The following is a 24,339-nucleotide window of genomic DNA, read 5'->3' as shown; positions in this document are numbered from 1 at the left end:
GTCTTTATTGCCTGTATATTCAATTAGCTCTGAGGATGTTGTTATCTTATGAAAGTGCCCTCATCAGAGATTAGCCAGAGTGGGCATCTCCTTTGACATTAGAGGCAAACAAACATTGTAAAGCACACAGCGGTCTAATTAAACTGAAGCACATTGTACAAGGCAAACACAAATACAAAACTGATATGTGGGCGTCTGTCCACGGCTGGTCCTGTGTGACCCCTAAACTCCACTCACGTTGCTTGTAGTGATCAGGAGCAAAACACAGCAAATATGTAACACGCTATGACAGCACTACGTTACCATGGCACAATAAGAGACATCATGTTCTGTTTTGCAGTATTACGTATCTCTATCACTATGTTGTAATAATACAAGTAGCACAATATTATATCACAATATTACAATGGGATACATGACACTGGGTTACGCTACGTCACATAACGCTATGTTACAATTCTCTATGCTATGTCATATGACATGCTATGCAGCGTTACACTGAGTAACACACCTAGTAATGTGACATTACAGTGTGTTACACTATCTTATAGAAACATATGTTATGTTGTTTTGCACTATGCTCTAATGAATTTGGCCATGTCACCATACCATACATTATGTTGTGTTGTGGTACTTTACAGAATGCTGCACTACATTGTATTGCACTGCGTATTGGGTTTGTTGGCACCCTCCTTGGCATCTGTAGCACGCCACAAGCAGCGACGCTACTAGCGTTAACTACATTTTTCAGTAGCATCACGGTAGCACCGCTCCCTTTGAACCAAATAGCTTTTTCTGTAGCGTAGCTATTTTTAGACTCCAGTAGTGACGTAGCGTCACTCAGACGCTACATGTTACTGCCATTAGCTATGTTTACATGCGCACATTTCTCCAATCCGATGGACACTAAGTGAAATGATCCGAACGTGACGTGCGTATACATGCACCAAGCGTTTAATCAGAATGAATCATTTGGGCATGCGCGGAGTTGTCTAATTTTCCGGAAATAGCAGTAGAAGAAGACGCTGTGCTTCCGTCTGTGTTCTAAATAAATGCTGCGTTGTCCGCACTCCGCACGTCCTCTGCTCATTCACAAGCCTGCAAACTTTTCCAGCGCGTTTTTATTCGGTCTATCGTTTCGTTTATGTTTCACGAAAAAAAATTAACCGGCTGCCGCTTAGGCGGAAACGCGTCACGCAGACGCAGCACACATTCGCAGTGGAGATAGTCCGAGACAGGATCCGAATGGGTGTGTACATAGACGCCATTCGGAATAATGATCGGCATAAACCACCTCTCTCGTTCGGAATAAAACTTAGTTCTGAACGGACTGGATCGGATCAGAATCTTCCGATTAGCGTGTTTACATGAAGCATTTATAATCTGATTGGGCCTTTATTCCGATTATTTGTGTCCATGTGAAGAAAGATATGTGGGGGGGTGGCGGGATAGTCTGTGATGATTGGTTGGTTTGGATATGACGACTATGTCGACTCACGATTGGGTGAGGTTACCCAATCAGAGGCAAGATAGGGTGGGTCATGCCACTCCAACCAACCCGGAAACACCACACACGTGAAGTGACTGTGAAACCACATGCCAAACAAGGGGAGAAAAATGGCAGCGGCTGTCTCAGATATTTCCAGCACCAGCAGTGTTGAAGAAGACCCCGTCTAGGAGGTCAACAATAATAGCACTTGGTACGACAAGGAAATGTTAAAAGACGGAAGATACAAAAAGCCAGACAGGGCTTGTTTGAATTGTTCCAATTTATTTTATAAACAATCAAACTGAGTGTTTTGCCTGCCTATTTGTTGTCGTTCTTGATCATGAAGTTGATACAAAGAAAGTAGTGTCGATGTAGCTAGCTACTTTTGCCATGTAGCTTGTAGTGTAGCTTGCTTCAGCTGTAGCTAAGCTATATTTAATCGAGAGTTAACTTGTAGATTAACTTACTTACATTTTCCAAGTAGCTTGCCCATCACCGCTTGGCGCCATCCTTGGCTTTGGCAACTTCATTCGTACTTACAAAGGGATGTGAGAAGAACAAAGATGTCTCCACAAAAAAAGAAGAGAAAGACAAACCTGCCCGTCAATCTTCTAGTGCAATATCACTCTTTTGGGTTTTTGGTTCTGACATATAAATTTGACTCTATTATATCACTCAGTCGTGTTGACGCAGCTTGGAGTTCCAGTGGAGTGGACGTGAACAGTTTCTCTTCTGTCTTGTTGGTGCTGGATTGTCCTTTGCTAATTTGCGTCTACTAAGTGTATTTTTGTCTGCTTGAACCCCGTCGTGTTTCTACATGTGGAATGCCAATTTGCAGATATTTAGTTTTAAATGTCTGCTGATGTTTTGCCAATTTGCATGTCATACAAAACACTCAGCGTGCTTCTATCAGCCACAGTTGTTTGCCATACGTGCCAGCGTTTCCCCCCTAAAACTAACATAGCGACACTCACAACACAGTTGCTCTTGATTTGAATCTACACATCTGTACATTCATAGTTGCAGTCATTATTCACGTGGTCATCTTTAAACATTTCAATTGATATTTGATATCATTTTGAAGCCTTTATGCTCGTTCGACTGTTCACTGAATCAGTGGTGTTTCTTTTCCCTCCGGCCGCTCTCATCTGAATCTGTCCTCCTCCCTCGGCGCCCTGTCATTTGCTTTCTTCAGATCTACAAGGACACAGCTCCCCCTCACCTTCTCTGTACTTCTCTCTCAACATCCCCAAACCAAATGCTGCATCTCCAGTGTTCTTACTTGACATGGACCAACAGTGTTGCTCACAAATGCTTATTTCTGCCGCTCTTTCACCTTCCACTACTCTTTCCAATAGCTTCATTGTATATTCATTATTCCGCTGTATTTGCCACAGCTCTGCATGCCTCCCTACTCTATTCCTCAGATGGCCTCTCACTCTCTGACACCTTGTTCAACAACCAAGACAAACCATCTGTGTCCTTTTCAACGTCCTTCATACTTCCATGCTTTGGTTTGCATAGCTATAGGTTAGGAATCGCATGGGACAATGCGTGGGACAGTGCCGGGCCATTCATGGCACTTGGATGATCACGTATGCCGCTACTGCTGTGATGACCGTCTGATGTTTGCTGACACGAGGGCTGATGTTCTGTTGTTTTTCCAACTGAAAATGAGTCCCACTGAGGGCCTGGACAGCATTTTGTCCTGGGGCGTGCCAGGAAATGCATCATCAAAGCTATGTTACTGATGAACTTCATGATAAAAGCATCACCTACACTGGCAAGCTGTGCTCTTGTTATTGCCAGGGAGTGTTACTCAGTTCTCAGAGAACTCCACTCAGGGCGAACACTGGTCGGTTCAGCTGAACAGATTCAGACTAACTGGCCGAGGGGAATGGCGAAACCAGTCGTACGGTTGACTCAACATCGCTATTAAACTGTCTCGTAATGACCAGAACATTTTTGTTGTGCCGTTCAATCTGAAAAATTCAAGAATGAGCTCAACGTTGGCGCAGATCACGTCACTGCAGACGCCTCCTGGTGGGATGCCAGGCACCGTTCACAGAGGCTAATGTTTTGATGTGTTTGTTAAGACAGACTGTCAATGAGATAATGGCACTGTCACTGCCAATTACACTCCGGATAACTCAGTTAAGTTGATCCCTCAGTGCGCAACTTTATTCTGTGACTGAAAATTTGATTTCCCTTTCATCTGCATTGGTGAAAAAGAAGAAGAAGAAAAAAAACAAAAAACATCTCAGTGGTAACCAAATGTGCAGTGATTCAGGCAGTGTTTCTGTGCTCAGCTGGAAGTCTGCTGACCCAGAGAGACATGAGAGACATGAGATAATGTTGCATTTGCTTGCACCCGGCTGGGTTAAATGTTTAAACACAACTTTAATGCTCTCTTCAAAAAAAAAGAGGAGGGGGAAGGGGACACAGTCTGGGTCATTTGGTACATATCGCACATATGTGTCCTCCCAGCCTTCATTATTCCGGTCCCATAATAACTCTTGCTCATAAAAATGTCCACGGCTCCAAAACCCTCCCGTTTTGGCTGTGACCTATGTGTCGAGCATCAGTTTGAGTTTTCAGAGCCCTCGAGGCGTTTGTTTGTCGCACGCTGCCAGTTCGGTCATTTCTAGGGTTTGTTATGCCGGCTGTTGTCATCAAACGACAACCTCTGTATCGTCGAAACCCACCCGGCGAGAATGCCAATTTCCGCACTGAGTGAAATTTAGTTCAGCCTCTTGCCTCAATTAACATCATTCAGCCCGTTTGAAGGGGTGCTACACTTCCCTGCCCCCCTTTGTCAATTGCAAATTGAGACTGTGCCTCAGTTTATTTTACAGTTTATTGTTATTGTGTTGCTCTTTCAAATTTGGCGACACAATTTTGTTATGCACATTACAGTGAGTTTTGTGTGATATTCTATTGCAAATGACGTCCAAGCCTTTTTTTAGGCAGCACGGCCAAATACAAATGTGCCTCTCTCGCAGTGATTCCTCGGCCATTTCAAAGCTGAACAGAAGAACACATCGATATCATTGCACACATTTTTCAAAACACTGGTAACTCCATTTTTAAATTGAAAAGAGCCCAGATGTTGCTCACTGAAAAGGCTCTGCGATGCTGTAGTGTAACTTCACCCAAAACATTTTGATTATAAGCCCCCAGCGTATCTACACGCAATATCTTAAAAGGTGTAACTAACATTAAGTCATGTCCCGGCAAGCTTTTCTGTAAGACGCATCGTCTCAATCACAGCTCAGTGAGTCATCAGAGCTTTGGCCGCAGCCTGCATCCCATTTCACAGCACTCGTTTTCGGGAAACAACTTGACATATTTGTTATTCAAATCATCTAATCAGTAACACATCCTAAGTCACTTTGAAACAGATCCATTTGAATGAAATGAGTGGTGGGGCGGGGGCGGAGGACTGAAAAGTGCCCCTGTGATAAATGAATAAAAAAAAAATGGTACAAAATCCTGGATATGGATTCTGATTTTTACCATGGCGTATTGCTTCCCCTCTCTGTCAGTAAATTTGATCTCTTTCCTAATTTATTTATTTAATTAACCTACAGCGTTGCCAAAAAAAATATGAAAAGATAAATAAATAAACACTTGCCAGCGAAAACACTTCCAATAGCCACAGCAAGCGGAAATATGCATAGCTGGGAAATGGCTTGACTGATGTACTGCGGTTCCGTTCCAATCATCTTTTGGACGCTGATGCGTCGTATTGTTCTCTGTTGACAATGTTTTCCACCAGTCCTCCATAATGCCACAGCTGGCACTTACAGACGGAAGGGTGGATGATAATTAGTTCACTCAAGGCTGCCGACTGTTACCTTTATTGATCATTCCATTATTCCACGCAGCCTCCACTGCATCTGGCCAATTTATCTAAGGCCAAATGTTGCCCGGCTGTCAACAAGCCGTATACAAAAAGTTATTCCAACACTTTGCATGATGGGAATCAACTCTCGGGGGAACACTGCGAACAAAGTAAGTAGGAAACTTGCAGCGATAGATTATACATAATCATAATGATAAATAACTGTCCAACATGGAATTTAATTGACTGATTTTGAGTTATCGCTTAATAGAATCAAACAGTATCAAACAATCCAATTAAACACATTTCTGAACACAACAATTAAAATATCAGTAAATAAGTATTCTGTTCTGCAACCACTACATTTAGTCCACGTTCATCAAAGCCATTCTCACTTATTGACAATAAAAGTCATAGGTAACTATGTTAAATTACATTGCGTTACATTTTGACTAATAATGACTTCTAGTGTCAACAAGCAGTTTGACGTCCACAGAGAGGTTTGTTCAAACCATTCCAAGCTCAGATTAACCGTAGAGCATGAACCATCCTCAATGAACGGCAAGTAGTTCAGAAATGTGCTGCTTTGTGTCATCAATGGAACTCCACACCCTCGGCAACCTCTCTCTCTCACTCTCTCTCTCTAACTCAGCCATGCCCTCATTCCTACACGCGCTCTTAGGTCTTCTTCTTCTTCCATCAGCTCAATCTTGCTAGTGCGCGATGGACCACCCCTCAGCTGCTCTGGTTCACACCTCTCAAACTCGCTCCCTCTACACTTAAAACATTTACTCTTTTTCAATTTTTAAAACGCATGTACTTTAGCGGGCATTTTCACTCGTGCAAAGCACTATTTCTTGTTAATCAGATTTTCTGACACTGAAAAAGTGGTGAACAAATCTGCTTTTTTTTTTTTTTTTTTTTTTTACATTCCTGACTTTGCAAAGACCCATGCAAATAGAGTTCTCCAAAAGGCAAAATACAAACCCAAACGCAAGGCGTCTGACATTCAAAATATTGTGTAAGACTGGCCTTAAATCAAGAGGACAGAACAGCACAAACTGGACTGTCATTTTTAGTTGGTAGCTTTGCTAATGAGTAATTCATGCTTATGAAATGATGATTAATGGCAGGGGCCACGTGCACCCTAATTCAAGGCCACTTTTTTCCTTTTCCTCCATGAGTCATTAAGGCTCTCCTGCACAGCGAGTCGTCAGGGCCTGTCGGCTTCTTCAGAAGTTCAATTTTCCACGCAAACGTAAAGGTCCATCATAGAAAATTCAAGTTCATTCAGAACAGTGCCACCTTTGAAGCCATTGAAGTCATTAATCACAGAATATTGTCGATTGATCATCTCAGCCGAGATACCCTGAAGGTTGCGCAACTGATTTATTTATGGTGCACTATATATTTTCAGTCCAATCAAAATCGAAAGTGTCGGTTCCAGGGAAGAGTCGCCGCGGAAGCCCCGCAGTGCAATGAGGATCTTTTTCCAGCGGGAGCTGTTGCGTCAAATAGTAGAAATGGTGCGTCAGTATGTTTCCAACTGGTCCACCCCAGAAGGTGGCAGGGGATGGGAAGAGACGTTTAGATTTGAATATAGACGTGGCCCTATTGTGCAGTGCATTGAAGGCAAGGCGATGAGACACAGTCAGGGGGTTTCTCCCGCAGCCTTCCCATTAATGAAGCCAGATACTCCAGCTGTGCACGGTTTTATTAAACTTTTATAGGCAGGGTTTAAAACATTAATAGGTTGGAAGGTTTTATTGGATATGCGTTTTTTTGTCTTTCTTTTTCTTTTTTTAAAAAAAAGGTAAAACCCTTTCAACCCTATTTAGTGGATCCCGCTTTTCAGCCCCATTGTTATCCATCAGAAATAAAACCGTTTGCATAATATTTGGGTTTCTACTTTTGTCAAAGATTCAGTGTTACTTCCTGCGTCTGTGCACTGTGATCCAGTGTCTGGACTCGAGGCGGTGGGGAGAGACTAAGAAAACAAGTCTTAAACGAGTAGAGATCGTGTTGTCCGTGGAATGACAGTGCGAGAGGCCGTCTAACGAAGAGGCACGGCGCTAAGTTGGTGCACGCTGAGAATAGAAGCTTCTGGGCTCGGCTCTGAAAGCCTCTTTCCTCTGGTTAACAGGCTGCCTCTGCGATGCGGGAAGGAGGCAGGAATATTCTTGTTTCTGAGGTGGTGGCAATGTGCCTGCGGTGGCCAGTGAGTTGTTGATGAGGACTGCAGATGAGGTGGTCCACTACGGGGCTGAAGATCCCATCTACACCTAGGACACAAATCCTATTTTTTTATTTTTCGCGGTAACCATTGGTGGGAGTTGCAAAAGGATCATGGTTGAACAGAATGTGGTATTGTGAAGGTCTCTGTCTGGGTGATGGGAGTGCAGCGTTAAAATAGCTCATATGCTCACCGACCTATTTAGGAAACTTAAAAACCAAAAATACAATTCAACAGGATAAAATAAAAAAGTAATTTCATTTTGAAAGTGCTCTAATCTGGTTTTCAATACAAACAGATTGATTCGGGGTTGTCTAGTAGTAAAATTCAGCAGTAGTAAAAGTCTCTTTATTAAACTTAATAATGTAGTAACTTAGTAATGTAAACAGCCTTGCAGCTAACCTTGAACTTAAATATACAGCATGTATTCGCTGCAATACACAGGCAAGCACTATACTCCGGACAGGATGTGTAATTAAACAGTGAGAAGAGTCAGCAGGAGCTTCCACGGGTGAATAGGGCAAATTTCACTCTGTCCGAGGTCTCTGACCTTTAACCCCGCCACCATTACCAGCGATCTAGCTTGATACTACAGCCACCACAGCAATTCTGCCACGGCATGTTTTCCCACAAACCGCACCAATTAAAATGTAGCTACATGTAGATAATTCCATATATTTCGTTCTTCTAAAAACACGATTCTAATAGATTTTAAGGTGCTGTTAAACATTCTATAAATGTCTGCTTTTGTATAAACGGCATGACACAAATAATGCTGCAATTGTTAAAAAAAAAAAAAAAAACGTTGCAGGTGGATGCGGGAACATGTCACAAAGTATAGAAGCTTAAAAATGATTTAAACTTTTTTTTTTTTTTTTTTCTGCGCGAGTTACCTACAAGCTAATTTGTTCAAAACAGAAACGGGAGCTCAAGCTTGTGATGGTGTTGGCGTGGCAATAAAAAAAAAAAGAGGTTAAGATGTTTGTTAGGAGGGGGAAGACGAGCATTTTACCAGAAAAAAAAGGCTCGCCTTCGATACTTGCGTTTGAGACACATCGCCTTTCGCCATCTACAAAGTTCAAACGTACTTTTCTGAAGGTGAGTGAATTTGTGTCCAATTAAACCACAGTGAGAGATGCAATTACTGACAGAAAAAGGAGGCGGAGAAAAAAAATCTGCGGACTTGTACTTGTCATGCCGGAACAAGCCTTTTAATGCTAGGCTACATGTTGCCTAGCAACGCAAGCTGCAGGGATACTAAAGGCAAAGGATTCTTTTTCTTCTTCTTTTTTTTTCAAATCCTCACAACAAAAGAACAAACTCAAATATGTGCTGCTTGGCCTTTGAGCTAATACAAACCCTGACAAAGGAAAGTTTCATGACAATGACAAGCCATTCGTGGTATTTTTGCAAGACATTAGAGCGATAACATGACTAACGGACAGGTGCTTTAATGAGGATGATTCATCATTTATTGTTTTTTTTTGTTTTTTTCTTTCCCCAGACATGTAAAACATGAATTAATGTTGCATCATATTCTATATACAATTCATAAATATACAAAGGGAGTCCTTGGGAGGGAACACACTGTTCCTAATGCGGTCATCCATCATGCGCATGAATCACAATCACAATAAATCATTACATCCAGCTTGGACAAACATGCATTTATGTGTATGATCTTATGTATACATATACATAAATAATACACAGACATATGTGCACGCACACACACACACATATATTTTTCACGCACGTATACACTTTTCATCAGGGCCACCGATGCTCACCTCTCTTTGAGCTGCAATTGAGTGGATCGTATTTCCTCAGAGAGAAGTCTGAGCTCTACCTTTAGACCGGGGTTTGCTTTTCTCTCTCTCTCTCTCTCGCTCTCTCTCTCTCTGTCTCTCTCCTCTCTCCTCTCTCTCTCTTTATCTCTCCCTCTCTCTCGCTCTCTCCCTCTCCAAATGCACTCACACCCACGTAATATCCTTTTCTGTTTAACTTCAAATGATGGTGCTTTAGAATGGCTTTCTCCCCGGAGGCACAGGCATCAGAAGTGGGGGGCAGTTGGAGGGGGAGTGGTGCACCCGGACCCTTTGTCCATCTCCGCCCGTTCAGATGTAAGGTTAACAAGGGAGGTAATCACCCCTGAAACGAGCGTGCGGACCCCTTTGCTCACAAAGCAGGCGCCGGCGTGAGGAGGCAGCGTCGGGAGCAAGAAATAATTAAATCACTTCATGTCAGGCCGGGCTGGAAGGGGCACCGTGAAGAGCACCAGGACGCCGCCTCCCCTGTGTGCTTCCCATGATAACAAGTGGTGGCCATGAAGGAAATCTGGTGGCGGGCAATCGTGGTGACAGGAGCTGCTGTCACCTTGCCGCCAGCCGTTACAGCACCAGAAACCGATGAGTTCCATCAGCTCGGTCGCTGTCTCCAGACGTGAAAATAGCATCACTTTGTTTCGCATTTCTTCGTCAAAGACCCCCTGGCAAAGATTCAGTTTTAGTTTAGTTTAGTTAGTTTTGCTGCCAAACTGCTGCTGCGGTGTACAGTGTGGTCAATGGACAGGCGCAATTACTTGCTGTGTAACATGATGTCACCTCAGGTGATGCGTTTCTCGCAATGGCATGACCTTTGTCACTTCATTGCACCATCACCCGAGGCTGAAACAAACTGAACTTGTGGGTGTTTCACTTGCGATTGCGAATACGTCACGCTTGCTGCGTTCTGTACAAAATGAACCGCCTCCCCAGTCCCTATTCTGTATATGTTGATGACAACCAGGTATAAAATAACATAATTATGATCATTTTTTTCATTTATCCCACTATGATTAATAACCTCTTGTTCAAGGGAGACCTGACCCAGATAGGCAGAAGCAAAATACAGAACACGGTTACAATTTAAACGACACAAACACGAACAAATACAGTCAAGTCTAATAATATATAAAAAGTAAGTAAGCAGGTAACAAGTAATCAGGTAATGATCATATATGCATGATTGCCAGTGAAATTCCTGGAAAAATAATCGGGTCTGAAATAATGAACCTCCCCGCATCATGAATCATGTTTTAAACAGTCTTCACCACAGGGAGTCCTCCATCATCTTCACTTACAACTGAATCCATGCCGTCCATGGTAACAGCCCTGTTAGTGATGTTCTATATTGGTAAAAACTGAGCTGACGCATTGGCTAGCTGGAGCCGAGGAAGTTAGCGCGAGCTAGCTGCTGAGCTAGTCGCTCAGAGAAATGCTTAATTGTCCAGAGGTGTGAGTGGGAATGGTTGTTTGTCTCTCCATGGGGCCCTGAGATAAACTGCCAACTTGTCAGGGGTGTAACCCTGCGTTCGCCCCAGAGAAGGCTGGGACAGGTTCCAGCACCCCTGCAGCGGCCCTAAGTGCAGGAGGAAGCGGCAACAGAAAATGAATGGCCGGATAGTTTATGCCCTGTGGCAGCCCAACGCATAACAACACACAGAGGTGCCTCGGTCTCTTTTCCCCTTTGTTGCTTTTTTTCTGTTGATAGATTGTCGCCGTCGGTGTTGCATGGAGGCAGAGAGAAACAGTGTCAATGGCCTGGAGGTCACGCCTGTGTCGTTTTGAGGATTTTTTTTTTTGTGTGTGTGTGTGTGCAGCATTTAAACATTGAAGCGGCACTTTAAATGTGCTGGTGCAGAGGGAGAGTACCACGCTTGAGGTGAAGTCTTGTTTCATTCATTTGAGGTTATATACAGATTTGTAATACACATAAAAAATACAGTTAAATATTGTATCCGGAGCACGCTGACTTTGTTTTCAGTCACAGTCAGAATGGCAATTAATGACAGAAATATCAGCCAAAAGGAAGGCAAAAATATGCTCTCTGATTCTGGCTGAGGGCAAAGGTTTTTTTTTTTATATATATATATATAAATAATTTGGTGATTTTTGTGAAAACAAATGAGATTTCCCTCCAGATGTTTTGAGGAGTAACGAATGGATGCCATGAGACAGATTATCCAAAAGAAAGAAGCCCAATCAGAAGAAATGATTAAATGATCCCACAGAGCATCATTATTTGCCAGGCGCGGCAGCTCTGACCTCATTTCAAATCAAAGTTTGAATCTTTAAAGTGTCGATTTTCCGTCCGACCACCGGACCAGGTGATGATCCAAACGATCCGCCCGCCGTCCAAGTATCTGCAGAGAGCGAACAACAACAAAAAAAAAAAAAAGCAGCTGGGCTCGATTCGTCGGCCTTCCTGTGGCTAGCCAACCGCATTCCAGGCAGCCTGTGTTGTCCATATAGCATAGATGAATGCAGATAGTGCATTCAACCCTCTTGCGTGGCTCTTTCTAGTGGGTCTGCGGGGAAAACACGTTCGCACGGACGATAGGGGGACAAGGAAGCAGGTAATTGGAGCCCTGAGTGGAGGAAGCATCTTGAATCTCCTGTTGAGCGCGGCTGGCATATGTCTATGTGACTCCCAGCTGTCTGGCTGGGTGAGAAAGTAATTACATTATGTTTGCATCCCGCTAATTAGTAGGCTAATTAAAAACGCATAAGGGCGTCGGAGGGGGTCGGATGGGAGCTGGGATCGCTTTGGACGTGTAAACGTGTGATGTAGAAGAGTCAAGGCCACTTCCACCAGCCAGGGTCCCTACAAGGCTCGTAATTAGGAAGCTCGGGATTTTCCAACTACGGGTACTTTGGAGTTTGCAGTCAGAGTGATCAAGCAGCGAAAGTCACCAGTTGATTGAATACAGGGTGCACAGACTTCTCCAGAAAAAAACAAAAAACAAAACAACTTTCCTCCAGTTTGTGATTAATTACACTACAAAAGGGAAACTTTCCATTTATTTCAGCTCTTCCTGTCAATGCAAAACGAACAAACAATTCCATCCCGTTCTCTTTTCTTGTCCCCAATCATGCTCAATTAGAGAATGAACCAGCCGAGATTGCCGGCTCAAAGGCGGTATCAAACACACAGCACCAAAATGCAAATCAGACGCTGCCGACTTTGCCGTTCTTATGCCTTAAATGCAACCTGCTCTTAAGCAGAAGCCCCCCTTGGAACTTACATAAGGCACGATGTTTTGCATTATGCTTTAAAGAGGAAAGAAAGTGGCACTTTTAAAGAGTGCAGGCAAAGTGTTGCAAAAAAAAAAAAAATTAAAAAAATTAAAACTATAAAATCAGGAAAATTAATCGGAGCACGTTTGCAAGATTATTGCAGTCAGGCGGTGATTAAAACTTAAAAGCAAGCCTCCTGAATTTCTTTTAAAGATTGCGGGCACAATAAATCAAGTGCTGTTAAGCCAGCCGCTGTAAATATGATTATCTGAAACAAATAAAGGGATGCTTCGGGTGTGGAGAAACAGCAAGATTTTTTTTTTTATATGCAGCCATTGAAAATGTCCCCTGAAGTGATGGGTATGGCAGAATAGTTTGTTGATGATATTAAAGAAACTATGACAAATGTGACAAAAAAATTTTTTTTATTTATTTCTCGCCATGAGCCGCAATTAAGGGACAAGACACTTGCAATCAACATCATGATTATAAACACGAATTTCTAGGCGGGGCGGTGAAACGTCTGAAGAGTATGTGACAAGACACGGTGCATTGTGTGTGTGTTTATGTACAAACATATGTATTTTTTTTATGACGTATACACACGTACAATCCTGACTGTCGTTCGCAAAGCAGCAGCGATTTGTCACCCCGGCAAACAGCGCAGTCTCCAGGCTCGTTTTGGATGCAGCGTTTGCCAAGTTTGAGACTGCGTTAGCAAGGAACAAAGGTTGCCCATGGTGACACCTCCATGCACCCATGCCAGAGCCAGGCCCCCCCCATCCCTCCACCGCACGCACACACACACACACACACACACACCCATGAATAGGGAGGACATGGGGTCAAAACATCTCATTTCCTCTGTATTTATACGTCAGACTCTGAGAATATCCAAGCGTGAGTCACGTCTATTGTCGTCTCGCGATGCCTACAGCCAGAGGTCATGTTCTTATTTTTGTAATCCCCCGCCCCCTCGTCCCTCCACGAGCAACAACGTTCGCCTTTGTGATCGAGGTTGCCACATGCAGGTGGTGGAGGACAAGTGCCCCTTCAGACCAGCGCTACCTTTGGAGCGCAAAGGCGCCGCTTGGGCCCAGACGGTCGTGGAAAACAATAGCCACAGAGAGGACACGGAGAGGACTTCCCCGACCTGCAGCTTCCTCTTCCCCTGAGAGTTCGGACAGAAAGCACGCATGTCAGCGGCGACGCGAGAGAGGAATCCTCCCTCTCCTGCTCAGAAACAGCAGCGACAGCGGCAACTCGTCCACCTTGCTCCTGTCATAGTTTTTGAAGTGAGCTGTGCATTCTGGCAAAGGGAGAAATAAGGATTCCAAGGACGCTGTTTAAGGAAACATAAACTGAAAAAAAAGGCTGCAGTTTCTAAACGTTTTTGGATTTTCAAAGAACATACGTACATACATACACATAAGATGTGAGTCCAAGTTGCACAGCTATTTGGATTGTTTGCGTCGCGCCATTAGATGCTGCTAGAGCTAAAACACGGGGTCCTTCAAATTTCCCCAGATCTACCAAATGGTTGTTGCCTCTTTGCCAAATGAACATGGAGCAGCGACAGTATACCAAAACCCTCCCATAAAGAGAGTGAAAGCATCAGGTGACACCTGTTGTCAACAGTTTTTCCACTCATGATTATTTCCAAACACGAGCTGTCCCAGTTTGGTGTCTTCTTGTTACTCATACGTAGATTATTCATTACTCATTCGCTGATATTTCGGGATAAAACCGTGTAGTGGTCAGCTTAGTTCCTTCTCATGACCTGATGAGTCAGTTTAAACTCAGCTAAGCAAGTATATTCATAAGTTTTTGTTTTTTTTTTTGGGGGGGGGGGTTTCTGCAGTCTCTCTTAGAAGACAAAACCATGCATTTTAGGGACAAAAGTGGAGCCAATCAAATTCCTGTACTAGTGTCCTTGTGTGACAGAAGCAACGATTTCACTGGGCGAAACCATGTTCTCACATGAAGGGGAACCTCAGTCGATTCTTTCTGCTTTCAGATTTTCTCTTTCTTTTTTTTTTAAACAAATAGGATCCAAAGGAACCTTTTTCCGTGTGGTGACATGGCCTGAATAGTTTGGATAGAGAAATTATCCAATTAGATATTAAGCTTTTGGTTGTAAAATGAACAACACCTTACAAATAAACATTGACTATCAAAAATAACAAAATTCGTCAATGATGCGTTTCAGACCCGACTTTTACATTTTCTTCCGACCAATTGTCTAAAATCTTGAGACTGAAGTATATATATACATGAATATCTGGTTGGCAAATTGAATTCTAAAGCAAAACCACACCTAGTAGAAATCAGGGCACCCGGTATGATCAGCGTCTTACTCGGGTCTTGTGTTATTTTGTTGTTGTTTGTACTGACTACTGACTGTCTATTGAATAGCCCCTTTGGATCTTGCTGCCTGTGTCTTCATGATGATTGTGCTTGATCAAGTCATCGTTTCAGTTTTTTTTTTTTTTTTTTTTTGCCCAAACAGCAACAAAGAGGTTGTTTAAAGCAGAGAACAAACAAAGTGCCTACATCCGGGTTCATTGCAGTCTGCAGTAGCCCCAGTATTGATATGATGCGAAACAATAACGAGAAAGGAGGGGCGAGGGGATGAGCACGTTGATAAAGCTACTGAACGAGGACCTGTATAAATGAGACGCTGCATTAAAGGAAATCAATTCATCATTTAGGACCTTTGAAAACAGCACGCCTTCCTTTTGGTTTGTTGGGGCCGCTGTTTTTGGCATCAGGTAAGACACATGGAGCCAATCAACACTTGTCCCCCGATCGCAGCAGACAGTGCTCTCCCGTAGCGCCCAGTCAGACACGTGAAGAGCAGCCCAGAGAGATGTCACTGCAAATTACCCCCGACTCCTGACGTGCCACTGCAGGGAGAGCCTCCTGAAAATGAAAGATTAAAGACATACACACACACACAGACATATTTATATGTTTGTGTGTGTGTGTGTGTGTCTAACAGGTCCCCGAAACGTCAACACATCTGTGGGCTGTTTCACATGCTGTGGAATTTCTTCATGGCCTATTTAGATGGATGGATGGATGGATAGATAGATAGATAGATAGATAGATAGATAGATAGACAAACAAACATAGTCAAGTCAGGTCAAGTTTACACGAGGTAATTCAGAGTGCTTTAAAAAGACATTAAAACCAGCAAAGCACTAATAAAATACAATACAAGTACGCTGCTTGTTCTTGGTAAACACAACAAACCTGTTCCAGATGGTCTAAGGGGTCTGGATGCTTCCTAAGGAACCAATAGCATCAAGCATATATTTTGGTCCAAGACCATTCGGCGCTTTATAAAGCAAGCAGCAGGGAGATTTTAGAAAGTCCATTCTTTGACTCACAGGAAGCCAGTGTAATGATATATTTTCATCCTACATATCATCATATATTCCAAAAAGGTATGGATATCAAAATACACAAGTCCTTCCAGATAAACACGGTTCTTGTTGCCATAAAATTATTGATTGTTTTTTAGCCAGAGTGACAAAAAAAAACAACAGATTTTTTTTTTTTTTCAGTATCGCAGCTTAGTGGTTCTTTTTTTGAGGCTTGCAAACGTTTGTCTGTGTGCGCGCGCTCCCCAAGCTTTTTTTCTGTGTTTGTGCCGCATGCCTGCCTCGCTTCGCGTCACCGCCGCAATGTTCACAACACTCGCTGAGCATTCGTTACCCGTTGTTTCTTTCCCCGCCGCCACTGTCGGATATTGTCTCAGGTTGCCACAATTTGCGCAGCTGCCTCCTCGTCCCTCGCGCCCGACCTGAGAGGGAAAAAGGACCGAGCGGTGTCTTATCACTTCCGTTTGATTGAGCTTAAACCGCGCTCGCAGCTCGCGAGGGAGGGAGGTCGTCTGAGTCCGGGCGCCACGCGTCGTTAAAGGAGATCCGCTTGGCGCCAAGCTACAGCCTCGACCTGAGCGTCAAAAAGTTGAGCCGGGATTATTCAATGTATTTTATACGGCCCCCCCCGCCCCTAACTCCCACCCCCCGCCTCCCCTCACCCCGCAGCAGAATCGAAACGCCACGGAAATTGTGCTTACACCGGCGAAAATTCGCATTTACTTTATAAAGTGGATGTGGATTTACCTGAAGGCAATTGACAAATAGACACTTTTGAAAGGTTAAGGGATGTAGGATTTATTCTCCGCGCGCACGCACACGCACGCACGAACACACACACACACACACACACACACACACGCAAATGCTCCCGGAGCTAAACAACCTGGATATGCTGCCTGCTCTCTCCACCGCGAGATCAATTCCATTGCGCGAAACAAGAGGCAAATGTCAAAGTCTCGTGTTCATTTGCAACGTCTCAACAAGCCTGAGTTGACCGGTGGGGAAGTGCCCGACTGACATTTAAAGGTTCCAAAATATGTCACCCGTCACGACTTTAAATAGTACAACTTGGGTTGTAATTATGGAAAGGGGAAGGAGGAGTGTGTCAGGGCACAGACGAAAAAACAGCGAACTGCAGTGTGAACGAGCGCACAGCCGCGACTTCGACATTCGTAGGAATGAATGTGTTTACTTGTGCAACACATTTACATTTACGATCGACTGCGCCGCCCCCAGTCTGTAGTATTTAAGTGGATCTACTGGCAAGAGACGGAATGGAAAAAAATGCAAATTTATGGCTGTGGTCAGTATAAGCTGTGTAAAACTAATTACCAGCTGTGCTTTAATTTGCTATAAAAAAAAAAAAAAAGGAAAAATTGTATTTACATAAAAGGTGGCCCAATTGTTTCAAGGGATTTTGTTATTTTCACCGTGACAGCTGGTGAAACAGCTGCTGGAAGTAATATTTGGAATCAGGTGGGACTTGAGGAAACAGTGATTGATATTAAGATTGTTTGTAATCTGCTGTCTGAGCATTGGATGATTCAAAATTTTGCAAACTGGGCCTTTGATATGATGATGAAGCATTACATGATTTTGATGAGCGTTGAGGAATGAGATTGTACTCAGTGGACCTTGCTTCATGTGTCGTAACTGGGGCTGTCCCGATCCGATATTGATATCGGAAATCAGTCCAATGTCAGCCAAAAAAGGAATATCGGACGTCATCTTAAGTCTCCGATATTAACACTGCGATAGAAAGCAGTCCATTCTTCTCCGGCGAAAAAAAAAATCTCCACATCATGCTCGGATTGCAGAAAGTGGAGATGGAGGAGTCAGGGTCATCACGGGTTTAGTTAACTGACAATATTGTTTTGTTGTTTTTTTTGTTCCTGCTCTCAGTTGTTTTCAGAATGTACGAGCAGTAAACGTGTTAATTTGTTTTGAATTGTTTGCACTATAAGTTATTTGGGTCATTGTTCACGGCCTCCTGATTTATTTTTTAATGTATTTTTTCTATTCCGCAGTTTTGGTTTTTTTTAACTCTTATTCTCTGTTTGAGTAATATCACTTGATGCTGCCTTTTTTAACACTCCACACTGCAGAATGAACAATGAAAGTATGTTTCATTTGTAACATACTTACAAACTGATATCGGATTGATATCGGTATCGGCCGATATCCAAGGTTGAAATATCGGTATCATGTCGGAAGTGAAAACATAGTATCGGGACAGCCCTAAGTTGTAACATTACATACTTTTACATTATTGCTTCAAAGCTTGGTGAATGTGCGGAACACTTGTCACTTTAAGGTGAACCATCCCTTTAATAATAAGTGGAGGGCCAATGTCTGTTGTGACCCTAACTATACCTAAAGACTCCGGTCCCGTGTGACCCATGTGACCGGAAAAAACACGGCATGCAGCGGCACAAACAACGACGACGGCGGCCAGCGGAGTTGTTAACAGCGCCACGTTTGGGTGTGGCATACGCATTACGTCGTTTTCACCCACCGTTCCGTTTCCATCTGCCAGCGCGTGGACGCGACTTTTTTCGACCCCGGGAAAGAAAAAAAACGTCAACGTTCTCGTGTGGACAGGGCCTCCATGTTGCTCAAATTGTCTTTTGGAGGACAATAGAAACGTGCAAACACACAATACCTGGCAAGAAATTGTTCCAAACAATCTCTCTCTTGCCGATATTTCACATTTAATGTGTTTCCATAAATAAAAACGAATATTTTAATTATATTAAAAAAAAAAAAAAAAAAAAAGACAAAGAAAAAATTGTTAGTGCTGCTTTTCCAGTCAATGACTGAATGTGAGTTAACAAGCTAGGTGGGGGTGAACAGAACCAGCAGTGGAACGGAGAGGGGATTTCTGGAATTACTAAATGACAAGTTTTCCACCCTCGTCATGGAGACACCCAGGAATTTGGGCTTTAGCTTTGGCGTGATAAAAAAAAAAACGAAAACAACAACAACAATAACACTTCAAGTGAGAGAACAAACTTTACTGCAAATGAAAGAAAGTCGCATCAAACCATACTGTTAATGTGCACTAAAAGATTTAATGAAAACAGGCTCACAATTAACTCACATCGCTGTGGCAATGTTAGAGTTAACACGTTTTTTGTTTTTTTTGCTGTCTCTCAACCCTTGACAATTGGGACAAATGAGAGAAAAAAAACACAAATTCAGCCAAATCTTGGTCTTTTTAAAGGGCGTAATTATAGCAAATCATAGCTCACCTCTTCATTTTAATATCTCTGCAGTGCTGAGGAAGTTACTCCAGCCCTTTTAAGCTATCTAATCTCAGGAGATTTCATCATTTGCTTAATTGCCTAGCTCTAATTTGCTTTGCTGGCACCGTCACAGCCCCCATTGTACTGCTCGAATCACCGGCCACTGGTAATTAACTTCACATTGTATGCGCTGCCCCTGTTAATGGCCACGGCCAGCTGTTTAATGGCTCTAAACTCTATTGTTATTTATTTTTTTTCTCCTGTCCTTGCAGAACGAGTACACGTGTCCGCGGCCCCTACCTGGTGCCTGGCTGGGAGATTTGCCCACCATCCACTAAAGTAAAACAACAACCCCCTCCCCACTCCTCGCCCCCAATCAGGAACTGCTCTCGGATGCCGTGAGACGGCGACACTCCAGGAAGAAGGACGTTTGCGGACGGGATCTCGCGTCTCTTGTTTACGGTCAAGGATAAAGGATTCTCCACGCCGACGACAGCCACCGCCGACCGGGGAAAGAAGAAGACAGGATGACATCTTTTTCTTTTCCTCCACCGGGTGTTATAATGTCTTTTTTCTGGGGCCTGTCGTCTCTGGTCCTCTGCTTTGCTGCATTCCATCAGATTTCGCCGCCAACGAGACAATGATGCAATGGCAAATAGAAGAAACGCTCATCAGCGCCAACGGACGGCCATTGCCACCAACAGAAGCTTACTGTACAGTCCATAATAGTTTGCCGTCTCCACGAGGACGGCGGTGAAAACGCGAGCGACCCTTCCGCACAACGTTAGAAACCGGCTTTAAACACTGAGCGACGAGTCACGAGACGAACAGACGCCCTGAAACTCAGCTCGCACAGCTGTGTATATTGTAAAGTTGGTTTCCAGGTTTCTACTCACGTCATCAACTTTCACGACTGTTTCGTTTGTCCGTTTCTCTTTTTTTTTTATTTGTAAAGACTAATCTAAATGGCGAGGATGCTGTAAATGTGCCTCACTGGAGCAGAAAATTGTGGGAGGAGTCACTAAGTTTCTGTGCCTGTCAAGCAAAGAAGAGTTTTGTGGGATTTTCGTCTGACTCTTTTTCTTTTTTTTCTCCAATCTGCACCTGAAAAATTGTTTGAGATCTTTCAAAAAAAAGAGAGAAAAAAAAAAAGAAAAAAAAATGGAAGAAATGGAAAAAAAAGCTGATGATTCTGTCGATGAAGTTTTTTTTTTGTTTGTTTGTTGGCTTTCCCCATCCCCCAGTTGTGTCTAATTGCAATCAAACTTCAACTAACTGCTTTGATTTGGAGGACAGCGAGGCTAATCGCAGTGACAGAAAACGTGGGGGACGACGGGGGCTCCTATCAACGTTAAAATGTAATTTTCTGAAATTATAATGTTGTTAATGTTGTATTGAATGACTCTGTGTTTCTGCTATTTTAAACACCAAATACCAAAGAGCCAAACAGAGCATTTTTTTCTTGGCTTCAGGCTCTCCCAACGATGGACACACCCAGGATTTGTCCCTCGAAATGAAAATGAAATCATTTATATATATACATATATATAAAAAAAAGGTGAAACTTAAAAATGATCTTAACTCGAATCCACGTTGTCCAAGAAGTGCATTGTCTCTTAACGTTTATGTTTTCTTTAGTTTTTTTTTTTAATATGTGTAACGTGCACGTCTTTGTGAACAAGCAAGTGTTGCGGCCACTGTCCTAATAGGAAGATGCCATTGGAGAGACGAGTCAAGCACTGGCTTATTTCTTTTCTTTTCGTTCTTTACTTCTTCTTTTTTTTTTTTTTTTTTTTTAAAAAAAAACAAAAACCTTTTTATGGCTTCTTTTTCAACACGCACTCTACCTTCCTGAAACCAACCGACTGGCCCGCTCGTGGCTCCACGTGTGCTTGTGTTTCCCCGCCGTTTGAGACACGCTGAAGTTGTAAAGCCTACATTTCCGACCCCTCTAACCTGATCTTTCTACACTGGAAAATGGCAATTTCATTTTTTTCTATTGTACATTTCTGCTCCTCTCCCTCATCCCCCCCTGTCCCCCCCCCCCCACCACCTCCCTTCCCTTTGAATTTGTTTATATTTAGTAAGCAGCTGTATTCTTTGTTCACTTTGAATGGTATGTTTTATAATTAAAAATGAAGTAACAAACAGACAAAAAAAAAAAAAAAAAAAAATCCCAATGACTTTAACAGTGAAAAAAAAAAACATGACACACATTTGTTCCAATTAAAATATTCCTCTATCGCTCCCTGTGTTCCGGCTCCCTGTGTGAGACTGCGCAAATAATCCTGTAACGAGTTTGCGTCTTTTCCCCGCCTTTCTCACCCCTTCGACGGATGTTTTGAACGAGCCTCGGTCCCCACGGTCCCCACAGCGGCGACCGAGGCTGTCACTCCCGCATTAGCCTCATTAATGTGGAGTGCGAGAACATTGATCTCCGTTCGACCGCTCGCCGTCCACCGGCCGCCCGGTGCGAGCCCTCTCCTCACGCCTGGGTTGTGTGCCGCGTGTCTCGAGAGGGAATTTGCGCCGTGTCCGCTGGTTTTGCGAACGCGTCAAACTGTCAGCTCGCACATCCAGATGGCCAATCTGCCTAGTTGCTCCCCGCGGCGAGTGACAGCTACCCCCCGCCCCCCACCCCCGTGCACTACTAATCTCGCTGTTCGCTGCCCTCCCTTCCCACGAAGAGCAGCCCCTGCTTCCCGTTCGCAGTTTTGAAAGAGCCAGTTTGCTTTAAGGTTAAGTGTGTAATATCTGGAGATTTTGAAGATGAAACAGCGACATCAAGTGGTTACATTGCAGTATCTTTCACTCTCCCTCCCCCTCCTGAGTTACCAGTGAGCTACGGTGAGCTGCGCACCCAATCCTGGATACCTCGTCCACCAGCTTCTTCTTCAGTGGTTTATTTGAAGACGCGAGCAGTCGTTCTATTTACCAAACGCGCTGTCAGGTGGCCTGGATTGTCCACACCAGCTTCCTTTAAAAATATATATGGCAGTGCAGGATTGGCAGCTAACAGAGGGAGCATATATACAGTGTATTAAGGCTGTCGAAGTAACTCAAACTCCTTTTAACGGCACTCATTTTTGCACACACACATATATGTATATATGTATGCATGTACACAATGTACACACACACACACACACACACACACACATATATATATATATATATATGTATGTATATATATATATATATATATATATATGTATATATTTATATATGTATATATATATATATATATATATATATGTATATATATATATGTATATATATATATATATATATATATATATGTATACATATTTATATATACACACATATACCATTCTAAGGGTAGGGAAACCAAATAACTGCGATAATTGTACTGCAATCATACACTTCCTTTGATATATTTAATGCCAGAATATTAAGAATTTACCAACACAAAAATTCATAAATCTAATATATATGAAAGAGGGACACAAGAACAAAAAAAAAAAGATTATAAAAAGGACATTTTTATTCAGTTTTCATTTCGTGATAAGTTGAAATTTCGTGAATAAAGTAGCAATTTCGTGGAAAAACATGAAATTTCGTGAAATAGGTCAACATAAAGAAGATGACATTTTGTGAATAAAGTCCAAATTTCATGAATAATGTCAGCATTAAAAAGGACGAAATTTTGCAAATAAAGTAGAAATTTCATGAATAAAGTTGACGCAAATAAAGTGTAAATTTTGTGAATTAAGTGTAAATTTCGAGAATTGGATGAGAACGTGGACTAACCCAGTTACCCACAGTTTAAAGTAAACTGTAGAAAACAGGTGTATCCCACAAGGTTCACCCACAGTAATCAGGAAACTGGCGAAAATGGAAGTTAAAGTAGTCGAGCAGAACCTTTCGACTTAAATCTCAAAATTTCAACTTTATTATGGAAACTTTTTTTTCTTCTCTTCTTATGGCTCTAATCCTCTTCCGTGCAAATATTACACAATGGACCTTTAAAGAGCAGCATAGAGATTTCTTGTCCAACTCCCCTTGCAGCGGTCTAACCATGCTGAAAATTTCAGGTCAACTCTCAGCTGATGGAAAATATGGTGGACGACGCGTCGGAGGCTGGCAGCATAAACAGGGCCAGCTGCATTTTTTTTGGTTTGTGGTGATTTTGGCAGAAGGCATCGAACGATGTGTTATGATCTCAGCTCCTGCCCTGAGGGTGTATAAAATTCTGTTTGTGTTGGTGAAAGCGCCGGGAAACAAGTAGTTCCCCGAACCAGTGCTGACAGTGCAGAGCCAGTGTTTACTGGAAGAAGACGCTGAAGAATTACGCTCCCCAAATAGTTTATTGCTATTCATTTTTTTTTTTATCATTTGTACTCTATGACAACCTGACAATTGACAGAAAGGACACAAAGCTGCAGCCGTCAGTGGCAAAGAAAAGGCACTGATGTATAAATGCTATTGTATTTGTCCTGATGAGATTTTATATTTTCCATCTTTTGCATTGCTAATAGTGCGGAATTTAAATGATATAAAAAGCATTATATTGAAAAGGAAAACTAAGTATGTTTAAATAAATACAGTTTGGTTGACAAACTACTTACCCCGTTACACTATGTCATTGAAAACATTATTTTTATCAATATTCAGTGTGTTTATTTATTTTTATTAAGTATTTTAGCTCGAAAATGTTCCTCTTTTTTCTTTTTTTTATCTGATTTACATAACTCCATAATGTGTGTGTGGCGTTGCACTTGCAGTGGCAGAGGGTCAGACCTGTATGCATGCAGGCAGCCAGCCGCCATGAATAATTAATGGCGCTGACTGTCCCTGTTGACCTGAAACCAAACAGTTGGCGGTCCACAGCACTCCCACGCAAAAGAGAGAAAAAAAAAAAAAAAAAAGCCCCAAGAAGCCAGCGTGTACATTTTCGAACAACCTTGTTGCCAAACCACTCGCATGACCATGTAAACCTCACTTTCAGACGTCGGCTTTATCTACCATCCCAGATGAAGTGATAGGATAGCGTAGGCCTATCTTAATGCGTGTGAAAACCTTTGAAGCGAATGCAAAGCCGAGCAAAGACAATGGATTAGA

General features: G+C 42.7%; 1 protein-coding gene across 2 annotated transcripts in view; it reads left to right on the top strand.

Moving 5' to 3' along the window:
- The window catches only part of lrrtm4l1 (leucine rich repeat transmembrane neuronal 4 like 1), a 57,207-nt gene extending 36,168 nt beyond the window's left edge, over positions 1-21,039 (top strand). For both annotated transcript variants that reach the window (XR_012927096.1, XM_076029854.1), the window contains exon 3: positions 19,530-21,039. Coding sequence is in view for 1 of the 2 variants with exons in the window: in XM_076029854.1 (XP_075885969.1) it covers positions 19,530-19,595 (66 nt within the window). In the remaining variant the exon portion in view is untranslated. The remainder of the gene's footprint in view (positions 1-19,529) is intronic.
- Positions 21,040-24,339: the final 3,300 nt, after the last annotated feature.

This window comes from Nelusetta ayraudi, unplaced genomic scaffold, assembly GCF_046127955.1.
Source record: "Nelusetta ayraudi isolate G7.1 ecotype Tasmania unplaced genomic scaffold, CSIRO-AGI_Nayr_v1 ptg000026l, whole genome shotgun sequence".
Taxonomy (NCBI): Eukaryota; Metazoa; Chordata; class Actinopteri; order Tetraodontiformes; family Monacanthidae; genus Nelusetta; species Nelusetta ayraudi.
Note: the sequence above shows the minus strand (reverse complement) of the source record. Positions and strands in the feature narration are given on the sequence as shown.